Raw genomic sequence first — 22,451 nt, 5'->3', positions numbered from 1 at the left:
AAATCAGTAACTATTCTATTACTTATGAAAGCAATCTAATGTAAATGATCGTATATTGTTTATAATTGTGACATATTTGCCGTGACTAATTTTCAACAGTGTTTTTCAAAAAAAGACACGTCAAAATCGCTTACCTTCTTTCTAATGGTACAAAACGACCAATAAACAGTTTATTTGGTATCTAAAATTCTGTAAGTTTTCGTTTCCTTTATCAATGATAATTTTAGTCTGAAATTTGATAAGGATAGTTACTGTACATACTAGTCAGCATACTGAAGTATAGTCGCGGCCATTTATATCGATGAAAATACGGTCAATATGTCAAAAAAGTAATGAATGTTTTATTTCCGAAGTGTTTAAAAAAAGGCCGACTGTACTGAAATGGTGTTTTTTTAAACTAGTCACTTCTAGTGAGAGTTAGATATTTTATAAATTATCAAGTGCCAATGGTCACTGCTTAATGTACTGTACATATACTGATTTCATATGCACGAGCTTAGTTTTACATTCCTTTCAAAAAAGCAAAATTTTTGTATGATTTGATATTGTCTAATTCCCTTGTCAAAATTTGACGAAAAACTAAATTGTATCAATTGTCTTTTGAGTCAGACCGAGATATGTTGGCAGCGATTTTGATAGCCCAGTCTGTGCAAGTGTTAACCTCTTGAACGCCAGACGGCGAAGGAATATGCCGCGCCCCGGACGCCAGGCACACGCGATTATTTAAGCGAAACTGAACTTTATGGAGTTCCGCGAAATTTCCTATTCAATTGGCGAAGCTGTTGGCTGTAGCCGACGTTGGCGTCCTTGGCAAGACTTTCCGATGATGGCCAGAGCCGACTGTGGCGGACAATAGGTTAAGGCAACGTCATAATTTAATAGAAGTTTGACGTTTAAAATAACAGTTGCACTGTCTGGGCTGCCAAAATCGCTGCCAACTTATCTTGGTCTGACTCTAGGGAACTTTTACGGGAATTGTAAAACTTTTACGGGAACAGAAGCCCTTAGTGTATCTGCGCCAAGTGCCAAGGGCGCTGGAAGCCTATGAGACTTGAGATTACTCAAGAATTCGACCCATACCGCCGTGACTCGGGTGGTTCAGTGGTTGAGGCATATGTTGTTAATTCATAGAACACTCGTTTGATCCCAGCTTTTGGCACTGGTGGCTTTGGTCACTTTTGTCACGTAAATGACATATATTCCAGTTTTTCAATGTCATGTTTAAGTATTCGATTTAGGCCACATAATCTAGTGAATAGTAACTTTATTCATTTAGCGTCAAATCAAATTTTGATTTTTTGGAGACTTGTTTATGATGTTGGCCCAATGAATAATTCAAGATTGTGACCTCGAGTGCCGAACGCAACTTTGTCAAAAGTCGAAAAAACCGCAAAATTTTCGGATTTTTTATGATTTGGACGATTATAACTCTAAAGGACATATTTTTATAGTACCTATTATATTTATAGTAGACTAAATTTGCTACAACACAAGATTAGAATTGTCCCTGTAGATCTAATAGTTTCCGAGATAAAGCCCTTCCATATTTTCGAACTATTCGTAGACTAAGTGCAGTGAGTATGCAGTTTGGCGATGCCGCTTGGCGCGATTGTTCCTAAGGTCAAACAAAGCTTGAGCTCGACGCTCGAGGTCACAAACTTGGAATATTCATTGGGCCAACATCATAAACAAGTCAGAAAAAATCAGAACTACCAGATTTGACGTAAAGGAACCCCGTACTTTCAGGCGAGAAAGTTACTGGACTAACAAGGCAGACCCTCCAACGCGCGCGGTCTTGATTAAGATGAATATGGTTTTGCTTCTTATTGTAACATAAGAACCATCAATTGGGTACCATATCCCATGAAAATTGTGTTTTATTATCGTATTGTTTAATTTTAGTCTCTTGGATTTTTTTTGTCATTATTCTCGAATAAAGAACTTCACTGACAATCTTTTTGAAAATCATTATGGAAGGTAGAGGCCTCTACCTTCCATATTTCATGAACGATCTCTGACTTTGTCAAAAAATTAACATTGAGCAGTATCTCTCTACTCTTTTATTTTGTTAGAAATAGTGTTTCAGATATATGTAATTACATTATCGTTTGATTATGAAAAAAAAAATAAAAAAAAGAAATACCTAGATCCATTGTGTTTTTTTTTTGTCAGACTAAGTTATCTTTGTAGGTTCAAACTGTGGAAGTACCATAGTACCTAGTCAAAATTAAGTACTTAGATAATTTGGACTTATATTAACTGAAGAATGAATTAGGATTAACTTTTAATTATCTTTAAATATTAAAATGCAAGCCAAAATCTTATGAATGTCATGTGCCGATATGTGAACGCTTATATGTTTAACAACAGTCGTTTAAGATGTACAAATTGTATTTATTTAATTTATTGTAATAAAGAATATTTAATAAATAAAATTGAAGTTTCACTCATCAGTAATATTAGTTTCATCAGGAACTGAGGGCCTACAGCGAAAAACGAAACGAAGTCGAAATTTCGTTATAGTTCGTGCCATCCACGATGACGCGCAGATTTGTCAAATCTAACCTTTAATAACATGACATTATGAGCCAATGTACGCGCCTTCGTGAAAAACACGCGCGCGAAAACCGAAATTCGCAAATTGCGGGGATCTTTCTCTTTTACTCTCACTAAGACGTAATTACTAATTAGAGTTAACGAGAAAAATACACGCAATTGACGAGCTTCGATTTTCGCGGTTATAGCCCTGCATCTCCACCGCATGAATATAGGAGAGCGATACAGAGCCACAGATAACATCTCATCTATCTTCAATACAGAACTAATTTTGATGAATGCTTTTTTATCTGCAAGTTTAACATATGATGGTCGTGGTTATTGACGTGATATATAGCACGGCAATATCTTCTATTTTACCTCTGAATCGCGCGGTGTTAAAAACTAGTGACGTGTGAACATGTCCACAATTAACCTTTTGAACCTTCGAGCAACACTGGCTTCCAACACGTAGTGTTGAATACCAAGAACATCTAAAGTCGTCGTTACTAGTCGTGCCCACAGCGCCAAGGACACCTATAGGTGTTATGGTGGACGCTGTCAAAGTAACCTTCACACTTTTGAGTAAGGTTTACATTAGCTCCCTTGCGGCCGGGATGTTGGCGTTTGAGTGATGTCTGTTTATGACATAAAGCGTTCAAAGGGCGTCCGTTAAACGATTGATTAGTTTTTATAATAAAACAAAATATAAAAAACATACTTTAATACTTAATTTACATTACGCCTTATACATAAATCCATAGGCTCATCACACTCTTCTTTAATCTCCATGCTAGAACATGCTAATTTTTGCCCCTGAAACTTCAAATCCAATTTCGGTTTACACAACTCCAATTTCAGACTAGACTCTTCAAAATCCAGGTTATTCTGGACTTTGGAAATACTGACCTTGGTTTTACACTTAAAAAAGTCTTGACCAAAATTTTTTACCTTCAAAAGACCGTTAACCTCAAAATTACTTAAAGCCTTGTAAAGTTCAGTTCCCTGTCCAAGATTCTCTTTAGACTTGAGTTCCATTGACTGTTGACTGTCCATACTAGACTGTGACTGTATGTCCTGGTTGGACTGAAAGTCTTGGTTAGACTGTAAGGGTTTCGGGTCAAAAGTCCCGTGTCTAAATACGCTTCCATACATTGGGATGGGTGGATCAGCGTTTTTGAGATCTGCATTCTTCGTTGAGTTCTTTTGGTGCATTCTGAAAATGAAAAGAAAATAAATGTAAAGGTAGTGAAGTTTACGTTAAAATAATCAATATACGTACAGTTCCCACAGAAGCACAGATTATTAACCGAGCGTTAGCGAAGGTGCAAAACAAGCCAACACAAGTGGTCAAACATGCTTTCGTATGCCCATGCTTATAGGTCACAATTCTCAACCTCTTCTCGTGAAATTTTGTGAGCGTGTTCGATGATTAAATATACTTTTTTGTCGATTCAGTGTTTGGAAATTTTTCTAAATGGCGGTGCCATACATTAATATACACCTATTGAGTTATAAGCTATGCACAATCTGAGGGCGGATTTTGTTTACCTTTATTTAAATACCTAAAGATACAGAGTTATAGTTATTGCCAAAGCTTGGAAAAACGCCCGCCATTTTGGAAACCACCATAATTTAGGACTCAATTATGAGTCGACAATGTTCGTTCACAGTCTACGGCATTGGGGCCTATTTAATCGTTCACATCGGCACAAGGAAGTCTCTGCTGTACGGAACAGGGTTAGATACGTGTTCAAAATTATGGTTTTTTTCTGTGCCTTGGTTATTACTATAGCGTTGCCGCACTAGGCACAAAGTTATACTTGAATTTTATTTATCACGGCACTACCACTGCCAGGTGGCACCCTGTACATCTACATGCTTGTACTTTCAGTAGATGGACTTTCACCGTAGTACAGACTATACAGGTGGATTTTCTTTTGGGTCAGTGAGGGCAGCTACCAGATCCCGTGCTGCTAAACGGCCTTAGAAGATCGCCTCGATTAAATTAATGAAAATAAAATTAATGAAGATTGGCATTTACAGATTTTGAAAAAACATACAGGGTGCGAGAACAAGGTATTTTTTTATCAAAGTTCCATTCCTATCCAGTACGAGTATCAATAGTTTCCTAGGGGTCAACCTAGGGAAAGCCACAAATTAAATAAATCTTTTTCCATACTTTACTATGGAGATAACGTGAAGTTTTATTCAATTTTTCTATCCCGCCAACCAGTCTTGTTACGTTTAAGGACCATAATATTACTGTAACTGGGAACTTGCACTTCCAGCAGGCGTCTGCACGGTGGCGGTCCAGATAGCGGCCCTGGCTGAACGCCTTGCCGCATTCGGCGCACCGCCGCTGCCAGGTGCGCGCAGGTTACACCTGGCACCCTGCACTCCACTGCCACGAGTGGCGGCCGCAGGTGCGCTGGTGTGCGAGGTTTGACCTGGAGTACTGCAGTGGTACAGAACAACTAACTTGTACTTCCAGCAGGCGTCGGCTCGGTGGCGGTCCAGATAGCGGCCCTGGCTGAACGCCTTGCCGCATTCGGCGCACCGCCATTGCCACGAGTGGTGGCCGCGGGTGCGCTGGTGGGCGCGGAGGTTTGACCTAAGGAAAATGTCTATATTTAAACATGGTTCACATCAGAATAAAGATATTAGTGCGTTTGTAGTCCTATAAGATTTGACAGTTCATCAAGTAATAATATTAGTCTAACACCATTGGGAAATGGGCTCTAGGTGGAGCATATGAGATAACTTACGGTCACTGCAAATTGGAGCCTATCAGCAATAGTTAACCAAGGAATGAAAGGCACTCATTTCTCTACTCGAACGTAGTGAGAAAGTAAAATGTTCCAGTGCAGAAACGTATCATTTTCTGCACACTTTTTAAAACAACAACGACCCTCTTTTAGAGCATGAGGAATTAAAAACCTTTTTCATGTCACGGGTCTGAATGTTTTACGATAAGCAATTAAAATTTGGTTGAAATGAATTTGTTGGACATATCCCATTCTGATATTTAACTCCCCATTCCATAAATATAAACAACGATACTTTTACCTAAATTGTTAATTGAGAGTACCTTTAAGAAGTTCTATGTACGTTTAAACTTACAATTACTCATGTTTTTTTTAATAAGTACACATGTATTTTACTGTACTCGTATTTAAAATAAAAAAACCCTACCTAACTCGAGTGAAAGGTAGGTACCATTTCAATCTCGGATTATTGGCGCTCTCAGTGCGTTCGAGCGTCACACTGTTTCTAATTACCCGCCGTTCCCAATTCCCCCACTCCCCCTACGTAGTGAGAGCTTTAGCAAGTGGTAATGAGAAACAGCACAATCGTCTCAATCCTCGTCCTTTGGGGGGCAAGTTGATATCGCCCAAGGTCTAGTGGAGAGGAGGAATCATATATAGTCTGTAAGTTTTGGTTCAGGGTTATCCAGGGAGGTATATATTGGGTATAGAGGGAGAACAAACCTAAGCCCAAAGCTGAGGGATTTCAGAAACAGCATCTATATATTTGATCGTATCCTAGAGGAACCGGAAATCACCGATGTTTAGAAAGTGCGTTTGAAGAACAAAATTAAAAGTCACAAATCTCATACTTCACCACCGAAAAACGTTTGTAACACCCATGCAAGGATGTTTTTCTCTGTATGTATCCAAGAAAGATGTACATGTACCTCTATGCAAGTGTGGTGTTTTTTAAAGGTATCAAGGATGAAGTTGCTCGAAGAAAGCTCACCGGTCTGCGAAAGTCCTGGGACAGTGTTTGTGAGGGCAAGGAAATGGTCGCTCTCCTGTGTGCAGTCTGAGATGCCCTTTCAGAACCCAGGGGCGGTCGAAGCGCTTCCCGCAGTACGGGCAGGCGTGGCCGCCGCGGACTCGGCCTGCTGGCGATACTAAGGGGGTTGGTCCTGCGGATTCAACAAGTTTTTGTCAATAATCTCTGATAGAAGTGGGTATTCGGGAGCGTACATTTATTATTTCTGTCTTCTTTATTTTCACCTAGATGGTTGGCAGTCCTCAGAAGTTTCTGCTTGTGAATGAACTGTTGCTTGCGGTATTTACGGACCGATGCGACCTTCAAATCGTCAAGAAAAGAGCGTACTCCTATCTTTAAGCAAGCAACCAGGCAACGCACTTACAATACCTCTGGTATTGCGGGCGATGGTAATCTTACCATCAGGCGATTCGTCCATTTATAACTCACAGGTTGAATACTCTTATTTACCTTCACTGCGTATTTGTATAACAATATGTATGCTTCATTCAAATATTGCAACGTAAAGGCCGTAGCAGGATAAGGGAAGGAGAAATTTAATGTCCTTTAATACTATGACTTGTTATTTTTTTCTACAGTTACTTACCTACATGTAGCAATGCAATTGTGTCAAATTGCATTGCAGTTTCCGCAGAAAAAAAAACCGACATAATTTAATATGACTTTTCCCTGAAACTGTTAAACTTTAATATATTCTTTTTTAATTTTGTGAAGCTTAATCAAATACAAATACACGGTGCTCACGAGTAACCCGAAAGATTTTAACCACTTATTTCTGAGGCCAAAAGAAGGAAAAAATGTTATATGAGTTTCAGTAAATTTCGCCAAAAAATTTTTTTGTTTTTTATTTTTTTTTCAATTTTGAACGTATTTGTACATAAAAAGTTAATGTTATGGTAAAACTGGCACTGAAAATATTTTTTTAGGATTTTTTTTGTAAAAACTAGTTCTTGCAAAGGTTACTTGTCACTTTTTGATATCTATCAATAAGGATATTTAGACTACGCCCCATAATGGCATCATCGCGATCAAAAAGGCATTTTGCACTAAGTTACGATAAGATGTTTTTTTTTTTACATTTTATACGTTTATACTTAAGACATTTTAGTCTCGAAATGTGATCAGTAATACGCTGTCAAAATCTTTCAGTTTCCTCATGTAACACTGTGTATATAATAAGCATTCATTTGATATAATATACAACAACAAAAATCCTGTTTATACACAATTTTACTAGTCAACCTGGCAATGTGCTATGTGTGAAATATGAATATTATCAAAGATATTTTTTGTTAACTTTTATTTTTTATCACTAATAAATAACAGATGAGGGTAGATATTCATTATAAGTATTATAACATATCTCCTACTATACCTTTTTCCTGAGCGACGTTCCCATTAACATCGCTCCCTTTTTCTTCGTTCTCCTTAGCATCGTTCCTGAATGCTTCAGTACAAGACAGCAGCTCTTGGTGCAGCATGTGCTCGGAGCTGGTCCTCATCAGACTCTTGAGCTTTTCAGCGATTTTGTCAATCTCCCATCCGCCTTTATTCACAGTCCTAGATGAAAAAAGGTATTAAATTAAAAATTGAAAAAACAACCCTACGTTATATGCCAACAAAATGCCTTACATCATTTTGGAAAAGAGCTGTGCCCCTAGTGTAAATTTAGTCGATAGCGAAACGTGACGTACGCGTTTGCGTTAAGTCTCATTTTCTATGGGTTTTTGAACAGCGCGCCAAGCGGGACGTTTTGGAAAGTCAAAAATCTCATACAAAATGGCACTTAACGCAAACGCGTACGTAACGTTTCGTTGTCGAAAATATTTACACTAGGGGTACTGATACTCTTCAAACAGAAAGAAAACTCGCTTTCACGTAAAAAAAACGCATCGAAATCGGCCCATCCGTTGGAGAGCTACGATGCCACAGACAGACATGTGCGTCCAACGAAGACCAAGACCAGACCAAGATAAGTTGTCAGCGATTTTGACAGCCCAGACTGGCCATATGTTATTTTAAACGTCAAACTTCTATGAAATTTCGACGTTTACTTGAACAGGCTGCGCTGCAGTTATAGGACTGAACCTAACGATCAAAGAGCGGTAAGAGGTCTATGCAATTATCACTGGTTTGCTTAATTTGAGATACCTAATAAACTGATCGTTCGCGACGGTCTCCTTTAGCTTAGGTACAGTCACGGATTTTAATTATTGAGCCATTTAGGGTTTACTTTACCGTTAGTATTGTCAACCAAATTAGCTTGAACCCTAAATAGCTCAAGAAATAAGATCCGTGACTGCACAATAGTATATTTAGAGATGAAACGGTAGAGCCGGGAAATGAACGAACGAGATGCACTTATGGAACTTTCAGTAGGAGTAGCAAAGAAAACGCTATTAATGTTTGTCCTTGTCACAGTTTCTCGTTTTTTTAAATCCCCATCGTAAAGTTAGTATGGTTTATGGTGGGTAACAAATAACCCGACCAAATTACGTAGGTTGTTTTTGGTATGTTGTCAGAAAGGTTAAAGCATGTTTTTAATTTTGTCGCATTGCGTATGTTCTGTCCCTCGCTCAGCATAGCTCATCTATAGGATCCTACCATCTATGTTTCGTAGGTATGTCCGGATACTATCTTCCCCGGTGTCATTTTTTAACCGATTCTCGTGAAATTTTGTGAGCAGGGTTACGCCGCCGCAAAAATTAGTATGTTGTAAAATTTGAGCTCCAGGGGGGGGGGGGGGGGGGGCAGCTGCCCTCCCCTGCCTGTACCTGCCTACGCCCATGAAGGAGTTAAGCGCCAGTAGGGTCTACGGCACTTGAGAATATTGTCAATTCGCTATGATTCAACGAATGAAATGTTTTTTTTACTTTTACTTTTTTAAATATTTAAGGGGGGCTCCCATACAACAAACATATTTTCTTTGCCGTTTTTATAAATAATGGTACGGAACCCTTCGTGCACGAGTCCGACTCGCACTTGCCCGGTTTTTTAAGCTTATTGCGATGACATCTCACAGAGCCACCTAGCTTGAATAAGCTCCAGCTTACCCAATGCGTGTGTTTGAAAGAATGTTATGACGTGTTTATAGGGAATATTACGCAAATTATTACGCAATTCTGCGTAGAGAGAGCCACTACGATCCTGAGGGCCTACCGCGAAACACAAAAATCGAAATTTCGTTATCCGCCTCCCTATCAGTCTTAGAGCGATAAAGAAGCACATAACGAAGTTTCGATTTTCGCGTTTCGCAATGGGGTTTCTGTAAACAAACCTTGATGCATCAATGTAATATTGAAAACTTCTAAAAAAACTGTTGAAGGCCTAGTATATATAAGTTACTTTATGGCAAACACACGGCGTAATTTTTTCCCGTATACTTAAAAAGGATAAGGGATTTCATTGAACACAGTAGTACACGGGTAGACAGCTTTCCCGATTAGACCTCGTGTAAGGTACCTGGGTCGAATATGGCCACGTTAAGGTTTGACAATATATATATCGCACTGTATAACAGTAGAAGTTACAAGTCCTAATTTATTTGATAGTGTATTTATTTATGTACTTTATCGCAGGCACGAAAAAACCTAGGCACGGATAGGTTAGAATTTAAGTAATTTTTTTTAAAGTTGTGAAAATGGTCATATTTCCGACAGTGTATGTGAATATGGCCAGGTGATGGCCGTATTAACGGTATGAACTGGATACGGAGGGAATTTCTATTTGTAAGGGAATTTAGTGCTATAAATAAAATGAATTTATTCAAACAAGTTCTTTTATATCAAATAAAGAAACAAAAAAAATAACTCCGGACAAAAAAAAACTTGTAACAACCCTTTTCATCTATGTTATAAATTCTTTCTGGTTTATGCACTAGCTCGTCATCTTCCAGCAGGTTTTTCAATTTCGTAAAATAGTCTGAAACCACAGTTTTGTTAAGTTTTTGAGCTCTAGCTGGATTCAAGTTTTAGGTTTTTCTTTTACGGATTCTCTTGTGTAGTATGTACTTGTATGTGTGTGCTGATTCAAAAAACCCCTCAGCCAATCTCTGCAAAATAAGACGTCTTGTCTAGCCTGTACCATATTTTTCCCCTGATAATACTTCTGGACGCACATACGAAGCACACGTGATGTCAATGCATAACCAACATCGCTCAGCCGTACGATACGAAATTACAGCTCCTTTCCTTCATGATTATTAAGAAGTGATATTCTTCCCTTCTACCTTCCTTGGATTTATTTTACTTTTTCTCTATAAGATATCGTCCAAGTGCTCGCCGCAGATAAAACCACTTTTAACAGCTGCTACTGCTGATATCACATCAGACTCTGCCCAATTTCCTCGGATCTGTTTTGAAACCTATCGTGGAGCCATATTCTGAAAGGAAAAAGATCTACGGTTAATATGGCCAGCAAATGCCGAAAGTCAAAAACGCATAAGGTTAATACGGCCTGTAAGTGCCGAAAATATGGCCACTAGGTGGCCATATTTTCGGTCATTCTTGTATTTTACTTAAAAAATCAACACGAAAAATATACGAAAGTAAGCATACAAATAAACATGCTCATATAATATACGATTACTAATGACTTAAATATAATAAACATTTTAAAGTAAAAGTCAATAAAAGCAAAAAAATCATAGAAACTTACGAGTGAATATTTGTATCCGTGACACGTGGTTTCACTTCGACTATCATTGCGGGACTTGCGGGGTTGCGGGGAAGATGGCGGCGACACCTAAGCATTACTCACACATGGACGTTTTAACGCGTATAAACAAAGTTGTAGATGACGCCATAGTTTTGGACGTGTAGGGGTGTGGCCATATTTTTCGGCTGGCCATATTCGACCCAGGTACCTTAAACGATTTTGAAAGTTGCGATACTATTTTTGTTGTCACTCAGTATTCGATATAATGCCGTATACAGGAATTTACGTCGTGTGAAACTAGCCTAATAAGGTTTGCAATATGTGCCAGTGCTACGCTCTGGCGGCAAAACGTTGCAGTAATACCGCTTATTATGGTAGCCGCAAATTTTACAACTGAAGTAGGAAGACGGCGCTGGACGGCGCCATACATTTATAGTAGCAGCTGTATTTACATTATTGTCAAACGTTAAGGTGCGGTGCGGTTCATTCACAGCGCAGTTTACTTTTGCGGAGAAACCGTGGAGTAACTAGGTAAGTTATCTACTCGTAATGCTACCATTTTTTTTTAAATACTTTTTCGGTGGCAAACAAGCATATAGGCCGCCTGATGGTAAGCAGTCTCCGTAGCCCATGGACGCCTGAAACTCCAGACATGCGCGTTGCCGACCCTAACACTCAACTCTCTCGTTGGACTCTGGCAACATTACTCACCGGCAGGAACACAACACTATGAGTAGGGTCTAGTATTATTTGGCTGCTGTTTTCTGTAAAGTAAAAGTACTTCCTCAGTTGGGCTCTGCTTTAGATCTGGAATGACATCCGCCGTGCTGTGCCCTACCACACAAAGCGAGATGACATTCACAGTGTTGCACAGTGTAGCTTCACAAGATCATAGAGTAATAAGAATAAGCAACACAAAAGTTAACTCCGGTGTGGATGCATTTAGCGTTATTCACTGTGTGGACGCATAGTGAAAACAAGTCTGTAAAACGTACAATTGTAAAATATCTTTCAAACAGCTGCAGACATTCCAACGTAAACAAAAACAGAAGTGTAACAAAAACATCGGGTCAAAAAATATGGATGCAAATGTCCTTCTTTCAGCTCATTCATTCACCTTGTCTGAAGTAACGTAGTACTAAAATACGCGTATTTTCACCGACAATATAACCGCTTGCTGAAGAATAATATCATAAATCAATACCATCTTACATTGGCATTAAACCTTCTATTAATACTAGTGAGCTGTAGACCTCACGAGCATAACTTAAAACTGAATAAATGTATAGTTACGCCATTTTGAAAAAATCCTAAGCCTGAATCGAAAAAGAAAATGTAAGCATCGAACCTGCTCACAGAATTTCACGAGAATCAGTTGAGGATTGCGATCTGTAAAAGAGAACATCCGGACATAATAAAAAAATATCTGGTACACCGAGTTTTGAAACACATATTTGAAAAACATATAAAAACTCAAAAACGTGCATTTTCCCAGAGATAAGACCTAGCTAGACCGATTTTTCGCCCCGGAGAACCCACATATAGCAAATTTCATCGAAAGCGTTACAGCCGTTTCGGAGATCCTCAAAATATATAAGAATAATTGAACCTATATATATTTTCCCGGCCAAAAGTATGGAAACAAGCTTGTATTACAACAGAAAAGGATGCATTTTTAAGCGATGGAATTTATACTACCACTTGACAATTAAAAAACAAAATGGTAAAAATAAAAATAAAAACATTTTAAAAGTTAATAACTCAAATTCTGGCTACGATAGTTGCCAGTTAAACATTTTGTGCTTAAGGCAATTAAAATGGTATAATTATGTAACATTTTTTTTTAAATCTTTTTTACAATCTTTTAGGATGTTTTGATATTTAGCGAGTATTTTCAATAGTTTGGGGGTGCCTGATGTAAATTTTAGGTTATAAATAGACAATAAAGATAGAAACGAGATATTAAACCATACCCATACTTCCATACTTTTGGCCTTGGGTGTACGTCCTACTGCTGAGCACAGGCCTCCTCTCATGCGCAAGAGGGTTTGGGCTGTAGTGCACACGCTGGCCCAACATCCGGACATACGAAAGAATGTCCAACCTGAAACGGAGACCTCGCTAACGCCATATAGAAAAGAGTAAGCATAGTGACTCCATATATCAGTTTTCTTACCCTTACCAAACCGCTTAGGTATTATTTTCGTAGTCGACATCTAGCGTCTAGTAGTGGATTTATCAGTACCGCTACTTGACACTTGATGTCACGAGTGTCGCGACTGACGAAACGTGTATTGCTTAACAATTTACAACTAATGTTATAAGCAGAAGGCGTGTAAAATAGATTTCCGGCATAGAGAAATAAGTATAGAGTGGACATTACACATCAGGTTTATTACAAAACGCTTATTATTTTCATAGTCAACATCTAGTGGCAAGCAGCAGAATTTTCAGTACCACTACTTGACAATAGATGTCGCGACGAACGAAAAGTCTTGTTTGGTTAGAGTTAGATACTTTTCTTAAACTTGTAATGAAATGTTGACATGACCTTACTTCAAATTAGGTCCGGAAATAGTAATAAATTCTAATTATTATAATGGAAATAAATTCTAATTATTATTTCATTTTGACATGTAAACTTTTGACATTATAAATTCTCATTATTACTTCATTTAAGTTTTGACAGTATAGATTCTAATTACTGGTTCATTTTGACATTATGGATTCTAATTATTACTTCATTTTGACATAAAAAAGTAAATTGGATTAACTAGTTATTAGCTAACAGTTTGATGAATTTATGTGCGGAATTTGAATGACTAACTGACTGAGACTTAGAACTTGACGTCTGTATTTAATAATTTAATGTTTGTATTTGATAATATTTTAGGAAACACGACGTTTATGTAACGTATTTTACTTTGACATGCATAAACTGTGTCAATACAAATAATTTTCACATGCCCTAGGGCCGAGCATATCAAGGATCAACAATGTTAATGATATCTTATGTATCATATGTTCTTGTGAATAAACTTTCATTCATTCATTCATTCATTCATATCTGGTGCGATGAGTGAAGATGATATGTAAAGGAATGTCATACAGCCTAATACACCTAGGCCTGTAAGGCAACCTTCTTTTGATTTTAAAAGTCAAATCATGGCACGTCTTGGTATTCAACTATAAAAAAACTTATAAGCAAAATTCTGCCATCGTGCTTTTTTTCTTGTTTTTCGTCTTTTTTGTGTTTTTTTTTCTTTTTTATGTTAGTTAAATATTATTTCAGGGTTTCCTAAAGAAAAACTTTATAAGGCTGTATATCTTAAACCGTGCGTCGTAGCGCAAAATTAATCAAATTTTTGTTCCCCTTTCAATAATCCCAAAGTAATAATAAAAAAACACAAAAAGAAGAAAAAAAAAACAGAAAAAGCGTAATGCGTGCGCCGTAGCGCCAAAATAATCACATTTTTATTCCCCTTCAATACCCCACGCACTGAATAACCTATCACATAAGGACATGAAACACTCATCATGATCATCATCATATTTTATTTATTTATTATTATTTCATTGCAACTTTGAGAAAGGCACTATACAAATCTCTGTGAGAAACGGGGTTGCCGGCCGCGTATCGCTATCCAACGCTACGCTACGCTCGGCCGTCTATATCTTCTTGACCTGCAACCCTTCGTTTTCCGTCCTCTATAGTAATACTACTACTACTACTACCATTCTATTACTACAACTACTACCAGTACTACTACTATTGTGCTATCGCTCGGACAATTAAACACTCACCTTAGTGGCTCCCGGTTCCTTATTTCCTCTATGATTGGCGCTAAAGGCATTTTGAATTTTTTCTTCACCAGCTTCGATTCAGAAACGGTGTTTTGTTTTTCGGTGACTTTTTTTCGTGCGCGAGTTTTCTTTACGAAAACCTTGCGTTCCGTTCTTGCTTCGTTCGAACGTAAGTTATAACTTGCCCGTTCTACTTCTTTCTTAACGAAGTTTTTCTTAGTATGTAGTTCTGGTGAGTTATTTGCTCTTTCGCTTTCTGAAGCGTATTCATATGCTTCTGTTTCTATGAAGTTAGGCAGGAACTGACTTTTTTTTAAGAGTTGCAGGTAAAAACGGGTGGATATAGGCACTTTGTCGTGGTACAACGTTTCGTTCGTTTTTAAGAGAGTTTTGTGTCTTTTCGTTGACATTTTCGGTATGCGTGTCGGTTTTGTTTCGACTAGAGCTGCAAATATGTTCAATGGTTCAAATGTATGTAAAAAATATGATTCACCAGCTAGTAAAGGCTCTTTTGTTCCCTACTTCTAAAACTGATGAGCAAGAAATTTAATTTAATTAAATATCGTTTATTTTCTGCCAACTAAGGCCCATAGATTACCTTATAAAGTAACATATACCTATACAATAAAAATCCAATATAACCAAAAAAAAAAAACATGTCGGTGACAAATTTTCTATTGCGATGTAGGATTCCGACGGAACCGCTGAAACACCACACCCTTCGGCCAGAAGTCCGCGCTCGCGATGGTTCGACTATAACGAATATCGAAGTTCGTCAATTGTGGGCATTTTTCTATGTCACTCTAATTACGTCTTAGTAAGAGTAAAAGAGAAAGATCGCCGCAATTTGCGAATTTAGGTTTCCGCGGTAGGCCTCCAGCAGCGGCTGCGGCACGCGCAGCACGAACGAGCTAAAAGTGCTCGTAATGGCGCGATCGCAGCTCAAACACTTCCAGCTCGTAACGGATCTCCTTGCGAACATATTCCAACACAACACTAAAGGTTGCACTTTATCCACAAGAGGGGCAAATTATTTAGATGCAATTTTGAATGATAAATATTTAATTGCGTTCATTTGGATTGAATTTGTAATGTTTTACAGTTAGTATTTTCCTTACGTTGTTGTGGTGAAAAAATTAGTTTCACTAGGTGGCAAAGTTTGTTTAACCCTCGTGCCTGCAAACCTTTGCAACGCTCAAGATACCACTTTCCGAAACACTCGCTACGCGCGTGGGTTAATTTTGGAATCTTTCGCCTGTTCGGGTATCATTATTAGCACAACGGGTCAAACAACAACTTTGCCCCCTTGTAGGTAAAATTAATAACTATTTCGAGCTTAAACACGCAATAATCACGACATTTTTGTGTTAAGGTGAAATCAACAAGTAGGCAGAGAAAACATCTACTTTCCTGTATTACTTTACGAAACAATATAAATTAAACTATACTATACTTATTTATGTTGTGGAATATATCTTTACGTTGATATATACATCCGAAATTCTGCCGTTCATTCACATGACAGAATAATTTTATAAAAATACCGGAAGCAAAAATCAACTTACTTTCAACTGAAAATATACCCGTTTCATGTATGAAACTGCCCCTTTGTGACCGCACAGACTTAAGAAAACACCTAGGCATTATATTAATCTACAAACAGCTCGCAAACAACACAAATATACGATAAAAACGCTATTCAAAGTATATAAACAACAAATACTTGTAGGGCACCTGCTGAACATGACAGAAACAAAAGCGTTTTTATTTTAAGAATTCCAAATTCGAATCGCCGCCAGTTTCTTTTTAATCATGTTTACGGAGTTAGCTGCGTGACATATTGGACTCCTTCGTTCGGAAAAGCTTCGAAAAGCGTGGATAATATGATAGCGCGCGCGCGCGGGGAGCGGGGGGCGGGACGGCACAAATCGATTATTCGCCGCCTAGCGCTCGGCCCGTGAGGACGAGCGTTTAAATTTAGAATTTCCCCCCGAAACGATCGTAACGCCGGGAGATGAGTGCTTCAAAATCTTTACTTATTTGTGATAAATGTGTTTAGTGAAGTGCAGTGTGTCATAGCGGCGGCATGGGGAATTCCTGCAGCTCCGGGCAGGCGCATAAGGACAAGGACAGCCAGTCCCAGCATTCTGAAGAGTGAGTATGAAGGTCGCCACACAATGGAGGATGAAAACAAGAGACATGTTTCAGTTGTGTGGAATTGCTGTATTGTAGAGATAAGACAACACAGTTTGAGACTGTAAATAAATCAATAAGTTGACAGTCTGAGCACGTAGGCATTTGGTATTGACGACCTTAAGAGTCAAAACTGTGAACTCTATTTTTGTAGGGACCAATCTTAAAAATCTCGGATATTTTCAGCACCAAAACAATAAGATTTTCCATAAACTATTATTTTGGCTCTACATTAAAATTAAAAGAGATTTGAACCAAGCCCCTCTTGTTTGTTAGAGTCCTTTGTCATTCAATAAACGACTCTACGATCTTTTAAGACGAAAGGGAACGAAGTGACCGCTTCTCCATATAAATATAGTCCCCATTTTCCTCTCTGGATATTAACATTATGGAAAATATGTTTACGCAATTCGATATATGTTAAACACAGCTAGGATCCTTCGTTTGATGTGTTTCGATTTTTTAATTATTATAAGAGTTGGAAGCTTTCAAAATTGGTATGAAATTTGTTTTTCGTTTCGCTATATCAACAAGTTAGCGTACACCCGCGATTACGTCGGCATAGAAGTTGCTGCTTTTAACCACCTTAGAATTTTGGATTTTTCTGAAAATTTTTATTAGTTAACTTTGACGAATAGGTACCTAAATACCAACCAACCTTCAACGATTTAAGTTGTGCGTTATGCGATCTTTTTTCGGTAAATAAAGGAACTGTTATAAAGATATATCGAACGCAGTTATATTATATGTATTTATGAATTGTTCGATAATTCAATTTTACCCGTTCTTCCGCCGAACGTGAGGGATGAATAGGATTCGATTCGATCGATTCCGGATTCGGTTTTATCATAAAATATCATATTTTAACTGAAGGTTCGGGTTCGGCCAAAACTGCTGAACCTTTCGGCCGCGCTGAAACTGTATTTTCGGCAGTATCTGGCTGAAGGTTCGGTATCGTCCGATACTAGAGTAAAACCTTCGGAAATTAATAAGTGTTTATCTATCTATCTTCGGTTTCTTTTTCGGCGAAAAAACCGGTTTTGGTCGGACATCATTGATTTTATTATTATTCTATTAGTTACTAGAACTTTTATGTGAAACTTTTAACCTGAGTTATCTGGCACATCCACTTTGTTAATGTAAAAACCCGGAAAATTAAAAAAAAAATAGGTCTTCCATAGATAATTAGAATTTCGCGCCTTTTTGTACTGGCAAAGTGGGTGTATTTGAGTATTGGTATCATTTAAGAGGGAAGAATAGCTTTGCGATCCTAACAAAATAGCGGTACTTTTTCTATAAAATTTGCATTCGGGAGAAAACGGTTTTCACTAACTAAATTTTAACAAACCTCTTTGATTATGATGTCAATCGCTTCAACGTAATATATTCTAGGTTTACCGGTATCGGTTTAAAAAAATTGTAATGCAAATTAAAAAAAAAGGAAAACCTATAAGTTTTCATTGTGTCAATTATATACTAAAATATCATGAAGAATGGAAAATATTTAGTAGTGGAAAATCATTTTTCTATGGACGAATAGGTGGCATACTTCCCTCTTAAATGATGACGTCATTTGAACTTTCACTGAGGAACTAATTTCGTAGCGCTACGGCGTAGCGCGTAGCAGGTATTTCCCACTTGAAGAACAAAGTACATATACTCCATTCCAGACAGGATTAGACAGAAGAAGAAGAGATTCCTTTCATAGTGCAATTTTTATGATGTCTTTCAATGAGTAACATTTCGTAATTAAATACGATCCAAACCTAGTTCTAATTAAAATATCGAGTAGAAAAATATTTCCTCCTATTTTATCCACCAATCATAGCGACTTTCACATCATAATTTGTGAATAATACAATATTCTAATTGTCTGTAGACAGTTGCTACGTTCCTTATTTAAAATATAAAAGACGAACTTCCCAAGTGCAATAATTATTGTAGTTTATATATTAATAATAATAAATGTAGAAAGTTTTCGTATAAAACACCAAAAAAAGGCAGGTCAACAGCGGTCGATGTCAGATGTCATTACTCGGTCCGATTCGAATTTTAAGATACGTAAAATATTTGCTAAAGATACGATATGCATTAGATATGTCAAAGAATACAATGACGTAGATAAAATAATAAAAGGCGTATGAAAGTCGGTATTAACAAAACTATTAGGTAGAACAGCGGTGGTAGCCGAGTGGATATGACGTCCGACTTTCAATCCGGAGGTCGTGGGTTCAAATTCTGGCTCGTACCAATGAGTTTTTCGGAACTTATGTACGAAATGTCATTTGATATTTACCACTAGCTTTTCGGTGAAGGAAAACATCGTGAGGAAACCTGCACACATCTGCGAAGAAATTCAAAATTGTATGTGAAGTCCCCAATCCGCATTGGGCTAGCGTGGGGACTATAGCCCGAGCCCTCTCGCACATGAGAGGAGGCCTGTGCCCAGCAGTGGGACGTTTATAGGCTGAATTATTCTTATATGTAGGTAGATTAAGAGCCAATTTTCCTTTCAAATATGTTTTTTGGGTGTACACCAGCGTGGGCCTTTATTATAAGTATGTGTAGGTAGGCTATTAAAATAGAAATAGGAATTTTTAAATTATTACAAGGGAAAGTTACAGGAATAACTTTTAAATGCCCTTATCTACGGTCACAGACAAAGTAGGTATTTAAGCTCTCTACGAAGTACATTACAAAGCAAAGTCGCTCTGTCTGTATTGTACCTACGCTTAAATCATTATAACTTCGAAACAGATTTCAATGCGGTTTTAATAAACAAAGTGCTTTGATTTTAAGGGAAAGGTATATAAATATATATTTGTATATTTCGTTGTTTATTTTGTGAGGAACTGCACGACCTGATCCCACCTTCCCCTTTCCATCATCGGACATCCAGGCGTGGGGAGCGAATGCACCCGTTCGTAGTAAACGTTCCATTTGTTCGCACGAAACGGGTTGCCTCCTCTTTTTTGGTACGGACGGCTAAAGCATGGAATGCGCTCCCGCCATCTGTATTCTCTGATAACTATGACCCCGGTCTCTTTAAAGCAAGAGTGAATAGGCTACTACTGAACCGGTGAGCTCCATCTTAGGCCCTGTCTTCACTTTCCATCAGGTGTGACTAGAGCCAATCGCCGATCAGTTTTTTAATAAAAAAAAAACGGATGCGTATTTTTATTTGAAAGCAGTTGGTCTAGATCCATCTTAGATATATATTATTAAAATCGAATCATGCGTTTCATTACGTTAGGGTATTTTGTGTTTATTTTTAATATTATTTAAGTAGTGACTTCGCACGAATACAATGTAGATACTACCGACACGGCTAACATGAGATGACACTACGTTTGCGTTAACGATTGCGTCCATCTCGCTCGCACTGATGTATTGGTGCGATGTATATATAATAGTCATAGTCATTTTATAATATTATAAATATTACATGTCAGGGTAATCAAGGCATTATTCAGTTGCAATATAACATTCAAATTAATTAAAATATTCGGATAGGTACAATGTCAATAACTCAATTAAATTATTAAGTTAGGCATTATTCAGTCTATATATAATATTAAAAATATATAATTAGCTCCCTAACGTAATGAAAGAATGATTCGATTTTGAACTATTTTGAACAATATATATCTAAGAATCACCGCTAGACCACTTGTTTAAAAAAAACCGCATTCAAATCGTTTCACAGGTTTAACAGCTATAGCTACAGGCAGACACACAGACAGACGCACACACATTATAGCGGTCAGGTTTTTAACACCCCTCTTTTTGCGTGGAGGCTTAAAGACATAAGGTGGACCTTAATCAATCCAATCCAATAATCCATATTTATATACGTAATTTGATAGAAAATAAGTTTTTGGCAAACATTTCACTTTTGGTACAAGCTTTTATCGCTGACTGTACTTTTCTTTCCACAGGCAACTAATACTCATCGAGACAATTCTTAAAATCCCAAACCCAGTTAGGTTGCGTTGTTTTATCACCGAGTTCCTATGGCGGCGGCCATCATCAGATCAGCTCGATGGTACCATAATATTGCATTGTCACCCGACTTACATATGTATGCAAATTTTCAACTTCATTGGGAACCGCGAAGTGGGTCAAATTTATCTTGCAAAATTTGACCCGTACAAACATACATATAGTTACATTGCAAGGTAAATAAAAGTTTGTAAAAAAATTGCGTATGACAGAGTATCGCTTAGTTTGCCAGATGCTCCTTGATTTCCAAAATAAAGATTTACCATCAAATTTATTAGATAAGTTTCTAGGTCACAACAAGGTTCCTAGGTACGCTAACCGAAGCCCTGGATCCCGGCCATATTTAGGTCAAGCTCGGAGTAGAATATCGATATTTTACTGATCAATGATAGCTGGATGAAGGTAAAACTATATCTATAAAGACTCCCATGGATCTGTGTCATTGGTTAAAGGTATTGGCTGCAGGTATATAATGCAATATTTACGGTTTGGAAACAGAAGTAAATAGTATTTTAAACAATCGTGATATAATAGAGAGCTTTTCAGTCGAGTACCGTGTTTAGGCAACGAAGCTTGCTGATTTGCCTAAGTAAGGTACGAGATTGAAAAGCTTGATTATACTCGTATCACTATTGTATACAATAATTTTTCTATGAGTCATCTAAAATATATTTTATTATTATTATAAAACCTATACCTAACCAGTAGACAAAAATAAAATTCAGCTGTGTTATCGAAATTGCGAATAAAAAGAAACGTCCCGTTCACGGTACAAAAGCAAGCCATATACACTATGATTTTCAAACACACTATGATTCCTAATTGAGTAACCCACTACCAAGGCCTATTATCATACACTAATAGAGAACTGATAATTTTGAGCAATTAGCAAGTAAACATACATAAAAACAGCTCATTATACTATGCGTCAGCAACCACAACAGCAGAAATAGATAAAAGGGTCAGGGACCTAGCCATGATGACATTCGTTTGCAGAATACGAAACGAAACGCTAACTGCGGATTTACACTCGCGGCTGGTCTCGTGTCTCGGCCACAGCTCGTGAGCTCCTCGAGCTAATGTACATACTCTCGGCTCGCGGCTCGTCTCGTGTCTCGGCCACAGCTCGTAAGCTTCTCGAGCTAATGTACACACTCTCGGCTCGCGGCTCGTCTCGTGTCTCGGCCACAGCTCGTAAGCTTCTCGAGCTAATGTACACACTCTCGGCTCGCGGCTCGTCTCGTGTCTCGGCCACAGCTCATAAGCTTCTTCAGCTAATGTACACACTCTCGCCTCGTGGCGCGGCTCGCGGCTCGTCTCATGGCTCGGCTCGCGGCTCGTCTCGTGTCACGGCCACAGCTCGTAAGCTCCTCGAGCTAATGTACACACTCTCGCCTCGTGGCGCGGCTCGCGGCTCGTCTCGTGTCTAGGCCACAGCTCGTAAGCTCCTCGAGCTAATGTAC

General features: G+C 38.0%; 2 protein-coding genes across 3 annotated transcripts in view; one reads left to right on the top strand and one right to left on the bottom strand.

Annotated features, from left to right (window-relative positions):
• Positions 1 to 2,477: 2,477 nt before the first annotated feature.
• LOC133530207 (MDS1 and EVI1 complex locus protein EVI1-B-like) lies at positions 2,478 to 16,497 on the bottom strand. The gene is made up of 6 exons (XM_061868068.1): positions 16,359 to 16,497; positions 14,794 to 15,238; positions 7,709 to 7,893; positions 6,295 to 6,466; positions 5,018 to 5,149; positions 2,478 to 3,751 (listed from the first exon to the last, which is right to left on the bottom strand). The coding sequence occupies exons 1-6, from the start codon at positions 16,435 to 16,437 to the stop codon at positions 3,265 to 3,267; spliced, it is 1,500 nt and encodes a 499-aa protein (XP_061724052.1). The 5' UTR covers positions 16,438 to 16,497; the 3' UTR covers positions 2,478 to 3,264.
• A 325-nt stretch (positions 16,498 to 16,822) lies between these two features.
• Positions 16,823 to 22,451, top strand: part of LOC133530203 (NACHT and WD repeat domain-containing protein 2) — a 73,950-nt gene continuing 68,321 nt past the window's right edge. The window contains exon 1 of one of the 2 annotated variants that reach the window (XM_061868060.1): positions 16,823 to 16,947. The gene's annotated coding sequence lies outside the window, so the exon portion shown is untranslated. The remainder of the gene's footprint in view (positions 16,948 to 22,451) is intronic. The other variant, XM_061868061.1, reaches the window with a different exon arrangement.

This window comes from Cydia pomonella, chromosome 22 (genome assembly GCF_033807575.1).
Source record: "Cydia pomonella isolate Wapato2018A chromosome 22, ilCydPomo1, whole genome shotgun sequence".
In the NCBI taxonomy this organism is placed as follows: domain Eukaryota; kingdom Metazoa; phylum Arthropoda; class Insecta; order Lepidoptera; family Tortricidae; genus Cydia; species Cydia pomonella.
The sequence above is the reverse complement of the archived record's forward strand: the minus strand, read 5'-3'. Positions and strand labels throughout refer to the sequence as shown.